The sequence below is a fragment of the Erythranthe guttata genome, chromosome 6, assembly GCF_056151865.1.
Source record: "Erythranthe guttata isolate IM_541 chromosome 6, IM_541, whole genome shotgun sequence".
Lineage (NCBI taxonomy): Eukaryota > Viridiplantae > Streptophyta > Magnoliopsida > Lamiales > Phrymaceae > Erythranthe > Erythranthe guttata.
Window position 1 is genome coordinate 5,011,676 of NC_142538.1, and position 12,014 is coordinate 5,023,689.

Consider the following 12,014-nt stretch of genomic DNA (forward strand, 5'->3'; position numbering starts at 1 on the left):
CCATATAATATATAAATTAATAATGCATAAAATAATTCTTAAATTACATGGTATAGTACATATTTTATAGATCTATGACGGCTTATAACGAATATAATTTAATTGTCGTTTGTTTCTTGTTGAAGTTCACATTACCATCAATCTCGTCTCTCACTTTTCTTAACACAGTTAGAACTTTTGGTATAGTTTTCTCATAACTCAACATAAAATCGTTCTATACCATTGCTGCTTTAAGAGCTTCCGTGTGTGAAACGGACTCTATAGTATATTGAACTAATGGTACAATGAATATTATATACGTAAAAAAAATAAAATTTATTGAAACAATGATAAAAATAATTTCATAAATTAATAATTATTAATTAATTAATAATTATTAATTAATTAATAATTATTAATTTATGGATAAGTTGATATTTCGCTAAATTAATAGGTTTTAATGGTCCCAACTGTATTAATTTATAAATATTTAACTATACGTTAATTTGATATTGTATTATATTGATTTTGTTGCGAATAATTTTAATTTTATAGTATATTACGTTAGTTAATAGTGGGTTTCAATTTAATATTACATAATGGATTTCAATTTGGTAAAACATGCTGGAAAAAAATTATTAAAAAAAATCCATTTTTTTTAAATCAAAATAAAAAAAAATTATTTAAAAATATTTACAAAGATTTGAAGGGAGTTATTTTGGGAGATAAATTAGTAGTGGACTCCAAATTAGCGGAATCTGATTGTGCAAAAATTGTTTAATTATATTTTCATGAATATAATAGGGGTAAATGAGAACTATGCTAAGTGAGGGGTTATCCCTAATAGTGAATAAAAAACTGGATTTATGCCTCTAAAGAAATTGTATGAGCGGTTATCTCATATAACACCTTTAATGTAAGTGGATATCTAAAGTCATTTTTCTTTTCATCTTGACGCCACATACTTTAATTTTTTTAAATATAAGAACACAATCGCATAAAATATTCTTTTTATTCGTCCTTTCGCCACCGATTTTTCAAAGCCGAGTTTGTGCCCTCATTGCTAGATGTAGCTTTAAGCCTTGCACTAAAAGCAATAGACCATTTACTTCTTAACTTGTACATATTATTTTACCATGAATAATCATAAAAATTAAAACCATAAATTATTTTACTCCATATAAAATCAAACTCTTTTTCAGTTTCACAAAATTCCATACACATAATGAAATATATTCTTCAAGTCTAGATTATTGTTTAAATTGCTTAAATATGCTGGAGCATTTTGATAAATATGTCATTAACATAATTAATGGTGTGAATTCAAAAATACAATCTCAAGGGCAATAATATTGCCCGACGTTGGTCAGTTAAAACAGTTTTGTGTTGTTCGCCACCCATAGACTCAAGAGAAACGTAGTAAACAACCATTGTAGAAAAATCTTTGGTTCATAAGACATAAAATTTAAGCGACACATGACATTATTCTTATGGTGATTAATACATGTGAAGGCGCACAAACCAATTTATACTTATTAATTTTATAAGTTGTATCAATGAAAAGTACATCATCAAAAGCCCCATAGTAAATCTCGCATTGACCATCATCTCAACGAAAATGTTTCATATATCATTATCTTCATCAATTTTAGAATTCAATTTACTCTTAAAATAACAAATCAAATCAGCAGTATTACCGTCTTCAACTTGTTTGTAATCTTTTGACAAGCAACTAAAATAATTGTGTGCATCGTGTTTGAGAAAATCTGCATTTTCTCTCCCATGAGTTTATTTTCAGTATTATCATAAAGCACATCCTAGTTCATATATTGTTGTTGATTGTTAATAATGAGATACTACAAGTTGTTAGCTTACCATATGCTTTAGGACAGCGAAAGAGTATATTATAACACAAACATTCTAAATTAATTGCATTTTGCTAAACTTTGAGATTAATAAAAATAAATAAAAAGATAACGAAAAGAACTTACTCATTTCTCATCCATACTAGAGTACCACAAGCGGAACCTTATGTAGCTCATGTCTACAATATTGCATTCAACCAGCAAAGGGTGAAATGAACTCAAGCTTCGTTTGACAATACAGTACGTAGCTAGCTGCCTCGACGAATTTGCTCAAATACAAAAGAGGAAAGACATTGATTTTGGACACCGGCCTAATCATTATTGTCACTGTTGCATCTTCTGGCTGAACATGTCGGAAAAAAAAAGTCAAATATCACAATGCACTAAGAAAAAGACGATGAAGAGGCAAGATAATCAAACTTGTCCATTCACAAAACACCATGTTCAAACCACATTCTGTTGAGAATATACAACATTCCTTTGTAACAGATATTGGAACTATCAAAATTCAATCCCACATAATCATACCAAGAAAATCTTATACAACCGCTAAATTTATTTTTGAAAAAATGAAGCTGGTAAATACCTATATCACCAATGCTCGAAAGGTTCTGACATTTTTTTTGTAAATTTCAACGATGTTATTTTTATTGTAGCATCATTGTGAACCCCTAAAGTTGTACAAGCCAAATGATGAACCTTATCATGACTCTCAACTCTTTTATCATCTTTCGTCGTAAAATCACTGAACTCATTCCCAGTTGTGATATCTCAAACAATGTTGTTAAATTGCCGCCATCTTCATCGGCCTTGATGGTGATCGTGTCACTTTCCTTAGCGAACTTCAATATTTCATACATATCTACTAGGTTGACTCGTACGAGCTTCTAATCACAGTGGAAACGTTAGAAGTTCACGGGGCTCAACCGCACCTCGATCCAGTGTGACCCATATAATCTGCCATTTGGGACGACACGTATAACCGACACGTATAACCTCTGGGCCTCCACCTATAATCATGTGTCCAAGAACTCAAAATTCACCATTTATGCAAGATAGGTAACATTCTCGAACAAACGGTCATGTTACACCTTCAAGTCTATCTTTAATCGGTTATATAGATAAAACTGTATGTGAGTGTAGACATGCGCACGCGTTGTGAACCGGATCCGGAACATCACCTGTTCAGTTAGGCGGCCTGACCCGCCGGTTCACATGGTCCCCGATCAAAACGCAAATTTTAGTTTTCTTTATTAAATGGGTGAAATAAATTAAAAGAATTAATTTTAAACGAGAGGAAAATCCAATTAAATGATTAAATTTTAAGAGGAAAAAAATATATCAAAAGACTAACGGGAAAAATAAATTAATTAAAAGACAATTTTAAATAGGTGAAACAATATTATAAATTTAAGGACTTAATTTATAATTGGTCGAAAATAGAATAAAATGGAAAGACTTGAATTTAGTTTTAAATTAAAAAAAAAATTAAAACTTTTAAATTACACATTTTTGAACTTCAAATTAATTATTGAAGAAATTATTTACGTCAAAATCAAAGTATTTTCTTTATATGCGATGCGCGGGTGTCGTCCAAGTATTCGGACATGATTAATCCAATACTTGTATATTTAAGCTCGTCGTTGGTCGACGTTGGCGTTTGCACTTGACGGTATACTTCTCGTAGTGAACCATAATCGATTCATAATTCATGCTTGTAGAATTTCTATAAAGAAAAAAAGAAAAAAGAATTATACGGTCTTACAACGCACATAACCGACGCATGCACCAAAAGAGAAAATTGGTGGGATTCAAAAATTCTATTTTTTTCCACATGCAATACAAAATGCATAGTAATATTGATATGATATTGATACTGTAATTTCTGGAGGAATTTTTTTTTGGAATTTAAGATGTTAAAATCAAATCGAACTGAATCATATATTTATTTAATCGAAACTGGATTTTTCATAATTCATGATGGAAACTACATTGTTCCAAGTTCCAACATTAAGAATATTTTTTTTGGTTTACCTAAATCGACGGAAATAAAAAGAAAATTAATTCAAATTGAAACTCCTATAATTAATTATCTTATATTATTAATAAAAAAATCCGAAATATAAAATGAATTTGCCTGGTCACACACACATGACACACCTGAAACAAACCTCTGCCAACGAAACGTGCGTTGGTTATTGAACAGAAAAGCCCAATAAGGCTAAAATATTACTGCGGTCCCCACACAATCAACGCTCCCATCCTCTCTTGTTCCAACTCCTCCAGTTTCTTCCAATTCGTACTGAAAACGCGTTTACACGGTGCAAATTGCACGTTTCCATTTCCAGTAAATCGAATTAGGCACACAACACACTCTGCTCTAACCCTAGAACTTTTTCTCTCTCTAATTTACTCTCTCTCTTCCCCTTTTTCCCACTATACTTTCCCTCCTCCAACACTCAAACTGATTTCCCCCTTTCTCCACCAATCTCTCTGAATTCACTGCTCTCCCAAATGAAATGGGAGATGGAGGTAGACGAGATTGAAGCCGTGCTCGAGAAAATATGGGATTTGCACGACAAGCTCAGCGACGCAATCCACTCCATTTCCCGAGCCCATTTCCTCAACTCCGTCAAGAATCCGACCCGGAAATCCGATGAATTCTACGTCCACCGGAAGAGGAAATCCGCAGACGACGATCCGGCTGCCAAGACCGGCCCGGGTTTCGTGTTCGCGAAGGAGTTCCGGGTCGATGACGACGAGAAGGCGGTCCGCGAGGCGAAGAGCTTGTACGCTATTCGAACCGCGCTTGAAAATCTCGAAGACCAGCTCGAATTCTTCCATGTGAGTCCTCTCTCAATTGCGATTGTCTGATAAAAATTTGTTTTTTTTTTCATCTGAGCTCGTTCATTATTTAGATTTGTGGGTTTTGTTGACTGGTAGGTAAAATTTCTATATGAATATGTTTTAGTTTAATTGCAGAATGGGGTACGGTTTTCATAATTATTTAACAATGGAATAATCATCTCAATCATTTTCATCGTGATATCTCGAATTGGGACTGTGTGTGTTTTCGCTGCCGATATCCGCAGAAATTTAAAAATTTGGTTACGTTGGATAAATAACTTCAAATCTCTCTTGATGGGCCGTTGTTCTCTTACATTTAGTCTGCAATTTTATGCAGTTATGAATGTTTTTGTCCTCGTTTTGAAATAGAAAGTTTGTGTTCGGTTGCCAAGGTTACTCGCATAAGTAAGCTCGTTGGCTCTTATCAATGTCTTTTAAAATCATAATCGGAATAAATTGTTGAGTGAATCTAGTTTTAGTATTTCTGATTCCAAGGTCCCGATAAAACGAATTTCATGTGCATGACCTCTCGATTGATCTCGTTAAGCAACGGCAAGTGTTCACATTGCAATTCTTGATAATTATCGTTAGGGTTTTAGACTTTTCAATATGGCTTCTGAATAGATATAACTTCTCGATATGGGGGGGACTAATTCGCAATATCATACAAATTTATGACTTATTGGTTTAAAGACATCGATTTGTATATTTGGAATTTGTTTATACCAAGGTCTACTATATATCTCGTCTGTTTCCAAGATTTGATTTCTTTCGTCATTTATAAACAAATTCCCTTTGGTTTTTATGAGTGAAAGGTAGAAACTGGATAGTGGATCCTCTATCATCTATAAACTGCAACGTATAACAAGCATTACATCATACTCATGGTAATTTTGATATATTTGATGTTTTACTCGTACATTGTTTCGTGAAGTAAAATGACTAACACGTAACCCAATGTTTACGTTTGTTAGACTGTGCAAACTCAGCAGCGAGCGGAGAGAGACGCTGCGGTTGCTCGTTTAGAGCAAAGCCGAATCATTCTTGCAATGAAATTGGCCGAGCATCAAGGCAAAAATTACAAAGTCATCGAAGAAGCACAAGCTTTGGTAGGCGATGTAAGAGACGCCAGTCGGTTTGTCGAGACAGAAAATCCCTATGGTTCGACTCCATATCCTTCGCAGGATGAAACCAATGTACTGCAGAAAGAGAAGAGGTCGAGAAATCCAGTCGCTAATTTCTTCCTTTCGAGCTTCGATTATGTTTCCAAGTGCCTCAAATTGGATCAAACGGTTGGGATAGTGGGGAATGCTGCTTTGCTGGCTATAACCATGATTGCTTTTGTGCAACTGAATCAAGTACGAGGTGGTAAGGAGAAGTATTCATCGGACGATTCTCGCTCAAACGAGGCATCTTCTGTCGATCGAAAAACGAACTTGGATGTCATGTTGGCTAGAGGTTGAGATTGCGACCATTTTCTTGAGCAAAGGCTTTTGTGCTTCGATGGTGAAGAGAAGATTCACGATTACTTGGCTGTCGAGTTTTTTGGTAGATGGGAATGATTATGTGTGATTTCTGCTGTTAGTCTTAGGTAGTGCAACTTTTTTTCTTTTTTTTTCTTTTTTTTTTTGCTTTTGGTGAGTTGCAAAATGTTCTTTCACTTTCTTGGTGAAAGGTTAACTTTTGATATATATATATATGAGAATGTGATTGTGAATAGCGCAAATTCTTTCAAGGTGTTGCTGCATAAATGTCAATTATAATTGGACTTTAATTAAAACTTAGGATAAATTACGGACCCCATGAGGTAAGGTTAAATTACGAAAAAATCTTTCATATTTGGGTAATTACAACAACGCATCAACTATGAATCTTCTTACATGTTCATCCTTGAAGTGTCAAGTTTAGTGGAATCTTGTAAATTATGTGGAATATTCTCCAGTTTGTATCCGTTTTATCCCGTTCGAGTTGTTTCTCTTGGCTTGTAAACATCACAAACTGTATTTTTGTATAAAATAAGTATAAACTATTGAATATTTCATAGAATCTAGAAGATTCTGTTGAATTTGATATCATAAGGGTGGACGTGGACCTATAAGAAAACTCATAATTGAGGAATAATTGTAATTACTCAAACATAAGGGATTTTTCGTAATTTAACCTTAACTCAGAGGGTGACCATAATTTACCCCAAAAATAAACCTTAAAAGGGATTCAAAATCAACCATGGAAGGGTACAAAATCGAAGACAAAATTAAGATTTGGGCCCATCTCTTATTGGGTTATTAGAGAATTTAATTCATCAAATTGCCGAATAGTTCTTGTAAATATTGGGGGTTTGGGCTTTAGTCCTACTTATTGTGTCATCTTTTCCATTATTCTTTCTTTGTTTTTTAGATAATTACGTTTTCCCCCACCATCGTTTACATTCTATCCATACCAGGGTCTACCGTCTACGTCACATGGACAATTACTGTCAAATTCAGACTAACTAACATTTGCTTCTGCTGGAAATCGAACATTTGACCTCTGTTTTAATACCACTTGTAGAATCTCATGCGCGCTATCATTCTTCTTAATTACCCCCATCCCCCTTCTCAATTACAAATTATTCATCACATTATACATATAATATTTAGCCAACCCAATAATTATTATTTAGCCCCTCTTAAACTCAAACTTATGCCAAAAAAATCCTAAGCTTCTTAATTTATCGTAACAAAACAAAACACCCAAAAAAAAAAAAACGAGTCGAGGTTGGTTTCACCACATGGACGATTGGTATAAAATCTAGACTAACATCGTACAACATGTATTTTATAATTATATATAAATTGTGCACTAAATATATATATGTGCATAAGATATAACACCAAACGATCGATCACGATCATCACCCAACTTGATCAATAGAAATTAGCAACTAATTAAGTCAAATATTTCAGTAGCATTAATGGAGATTAATCTCTAATTAGCCATTTAAACATCTAAAGAGTCACTGCCACTAGGACCACCACACTCCTAATTATTGATCTTAAGATTCTAGAAAATTGTGATTAGCCATTAATTAACAATCTAATAATATTCTGCTAATTGCCTCTTAACAGCCTCGAAGCCTCTTCGAAGTGCATGTGATTTTGCTTCGGTTTTCACCCGTTAGCACGACATCGTTAATGGACTAATGGTCCAATAATTACTATACTTAATTCCAATGTCAGTATAAATTTACAGGGGCTTCATTACAATAATGTGAAGCATTAATGTAATTTTTAAATTTTGACTTGTCATGTTAATTTTTGGATTTAATTTTTAGATTTTAAACGAATTTCTTAAAAATATTCTACTTTTCTATTTCTAATTATGGACGATGATTAAAAGAGCGGTTATACGCATTAGCATGATGATTAAAAGAAGTACTCCACTCGCTTAAAAACATTAATAATAACACGAACTGCAATACTTGGACATGAATACATCGCATACAATTTACGTACAAAATCATGCTAAAAAACATTCGCACAGAAAGGCGTGTGCAGAAACGCTCCTAAAAACACAAACTACAATATTTTTAATTTTTGTACTATCGTCAAAATGTTAATGGTTGGTGTTCTAGAAACATTTTCTATTTTATTTGTTTTTCGGATGTCATTCGAATCAAAACTATGCATCAATAATTAAATAAATATTCATGTATCTTGTAATCTTTCACAAACTATAAATAGAAATTATATTAATAAAATATCTATAATTCTATATGAAAGCACAACAAACAATAGTAACAAAACACCTGCTACTAAAAAAATATTTTGTAATCCAAACAAATCAATTAAATACATTTCCATTATTCGATTATTTTGTTTTCTTATCTCATTGTCCAAAAAAATAAATTTATTTACTTTTTCAAAAATACTGAAACAACCCCAAAATATGGGTTGGTAAAATTCCATCAATCAATCAAGCAAATAATTATCTTCTTTACCAGCATGGGAGATCCTTTTCTTTACATTAAAATATTACCTATTGCAAATAAAGAATAAAAAATTAATTAAACGAAGTCCACAAAGTACGAAATAAAACTAAAAACAATTCCTAGGAATCCTAAACCACTAAAATATGTTCTTGTTCCCCATAAACTAAATTGTTTAATTATTTAATTGTAAACTATAGTAGTTCATTGTGACCCATGTCGTATATGATAAAATAAAATACTTTTTTTTTTGTTTTATTGAATATATGTTAACCGACTCGAGTTTGAATTATCTGGTCAATGGTCGTTAAATCGAGCTTGTCACACGCGAGTAGTCTAATATACGTTACGCAGTTCCTATAATTTACAAGCTACTATACGAGAGTATATGTTTACACAGTGCAACTATATGATTGACTGCAAGTTACTTCATCATTAAAAAAATTATTTTCATATATATATAAATGGAAAGAATATGAAATAATAATATTTTAAATTGGACAAAAGGGTCGTGCCCACGAGTGGGAGAGGAGAGAAGCAAGGACCCTGAAAATCAGGTTAACATATTATTAAAATTAAGATTAAAATATATATTTATTAAAAAGAAAAATGAAAATTAGTTGGTTTTGTACTTGTGGAGTTTGTCTTAAATGAAGACAAGATTGAGATGAGAATGACAAGTTGACTCCCACTTGCTTGAAGGTGTTTGTTTTAGTTTGTGAGTGGAGGATTGCGTGGCGGAGTGGTGGTTGAGCTGCCACCGCAGCCGCCGGAGTATAGCGGCGGCGGCCAGGTGGGCTGATATTTCTCAATTATTTACTAATTATTGTCCCAACATTTATTGTTGGGAACCACATTTCGTATTCTTTTGCGGGAAAGCTTTAATGCCAGATAAATATTTTATTTGTCTATGATTAATCAACGTTCAAAATTCCTCTTTTTTTTTTTTTACTAATTTTTTTGCTAAATAATTTAATAATATTTTAATTTCTGAAATACAAATTATTTTCTTATAAAAATGGGTAAAATATAATAATACAATTGATAGTGTAATCAAACGTGCTCTTTGCATTCATTCATAATTTTTATAATATTAAATATAATAATACATTTCAACTATTGTTCTAAATTTCTAGTGTAATAATGCGATGTATGTTAAATATTTTCTTATCGTAAACACCTTGTCAATATTATTGTCATAGTCAATCAAATAAATTTTCAATTGTGTGATTTTTTTATTATTTTTTTTGTTAGCGTTGTTGATAGGCTTCAATAACACTTAGAATGTCTTAGAATGTGTTTGGCTAAACTTATAAGCACTTCTAAAGTGTTCAATATTTCGTTTTAAAAAAATCTTACAAAATTGAAAAAAATAAGACGTTGGAGAGCAAATAAGATATTTAAAAAAAATACATTTAGTCCAACTTTTTATTTAAGATCTCATTATGAATGAAAATATCTTATAATATCCAATCATTTAATTCTAAAATTAAGATGTAACAACTTATCAACGTGCGCTTAAAACAATTAATCAGATACAAGAGTTTATCAGCTTCTTAAAATAATTTGTTAGCTTTCTCAAAAAAAATAAAAAAAAAATAATTTGTTAGCCAAACGTAATAATTTAATATATATTTTTCTAAATAAAGACACCAATATTCAAAAACTACAAGTGTTAACTTCATTTTAGACAAAAATACTAAACCTACGAAAAAATAAAAAAAAAATTCGCAGTATTTAGGGCTTTAGAACCAAAATTAAGGTAGACTTAATAACTACCAAATCCTCTAAACCTAATTTTTCATGCCTAATACATACTGACAGCAAACCACCAAAAACAAAAACTCACATCCTTTTTTCTCCCTATTGTTTTTTTGTGATAAAAAAAATAAAATAATAGTAAACGAACTAATTAAACACACATGGGTATCAACTTTGTATGTATTTTAGGTATATTACTACTAAGGTTGGGTTTAATTGTTCATAATAAATTTCTTAAACGGTTTTTTTTTTTTTTTTTTGATTCATTCACTTTTGACAATTAAAGAACATGTCCAAAAATCACATGTTGGTCCATCGACTACGCTGACTTTCGATCTGATGTTAGGTCCCAATACACGTATATGGTTGACATGGATCGGATATTAAATTTGTTATTCGGATGGTTTTCATTTGATGAATGTGGGTAATTATCGATTTCCGACAAATTCTAATCCTTTTTTTTTTTTCTCGATTTTCGACTAAATTTTTTATTCCGAAATCCGGAATTCCAATTTTTTGTTTTCCGTTTATTTTTCGAATTGAAAGTGGAATTAGTATGAGGTTTCGATTTCCTAGAATATTTTTGAAAATTCTGACTTTTTTTCTCTTCGAAATACACACGTATAATATACATATTATTGTGTATTTTGTGTTTTTAGATGGCTAAGAAATTGAAATTTCCCGAATTCCGATCATAAAATCCCTAAATTTGGGAACAAATTTTTTATTCCGAAATCCCGCTTTTCCACTTTTCTTTAGCAACAAAATTGGAATATAAGTATTTCACTTTCGAAAAAAACTGATTATTTCTGAAAGTTCCAATTTCGATCCGATTTTCACCCACTAGATGAAATGAAGTTAAATGTCTCATATTAATTATTATATTTATATTACATATTATTTTATTTTAAAAATACTGTCTAAATGTCTATATTAGTTATATTATATTTCTATTACATATTATATTTGTACGTAAGAAAATATTCAAAATCTTGCTGAATCAGAAGCGTCCACATCATCGCAACGTGCTTACGACACGTGGTTTCCGGTAGTAAGCCGATGAGCGCGAATTGCGCCGGTAGCCGGTTTCTGGAGTTAAATTGAGAAGTCCGGTGGGGACCACCTACGTAAATAAAGAGTGGGTCCCACTCGCTTGTCCGCCAGTCTCGAGACAATACAATTCTCACGGTTCATTAAGCGAAGCTAATATATTATTATTAATATATGGTTTTTCCAAAGAAAAGATGCATGCATTTCATTTTTGTATTTAATTTATTCTTCAATTTATAATTTAATTATTTAATTAATTTGAATTAAATAAATAAAAACTTGCATTAACAAATTTATATTTCGGCGACCAACATCTCTTGCTTCAATTCGACGGCTTGTGACACGTTTATTCATTCTTTGTTTTTTTTCATCACTTAAAAAGTTATACAATCTATTCCATGTTTCTACTAATTAATAATTTAAACGTTTCACATGAAAATACGAGTTTATGTCATTATCAATATATTAGAGAAAGTTACAAACTACTCCCTCTGTCCCATATTATATGTCTTTTTAGAGACTTGTTTTTGTCTCAAATTATTTGT

At 31.6% G+C, this 12,014-nt stretch overlaps 1 protein-coding gene across 1 annotated transcript; it reads left to right on the forward strand.

Annotated features, from left to right (window-relative positions):
- Positions 1-4,178: 4,178 nt before the first annotated feature.
- Positions 4,179-6,417, forward strand: PDV1 (plastid division1). Its single transcript, XM_013003355.2, has 2 exons — positions 4,179-4,688; positions 5,666-6,417. The coding sequence occupies exons 1-2, from the start codon at positions 4,359-4,361 to the stop codon at positions 6,152-6,154; spliced, it is 819 nt and encodes a 272-aa protein (XP_012858809.2). The 5' UTR covers positions 4,179-4,358; the 3' UTR covers positions 6,155-6,417.
- Positions 6,418-12,014: the final 5,597 nt, after the last annotated feature.

Bases quoted from the DNA above. Each gene is read 5' to 3' on its own strand.
- PDV1 (XM_013003355.2), top strand. From the start codon at position 4,359: ATGAAATGGGAGATGGAGGTAGACGAGATTGAAGCCGTGCTCGAGAAA. The intron at 4,689-5,665 runs GTGAGTCCTCTC...TACGTTTGTTAG, and splicing joins ACCAGCTCGAATTCTTCCAT to ACTGTGCAAACTCAGCAGCG.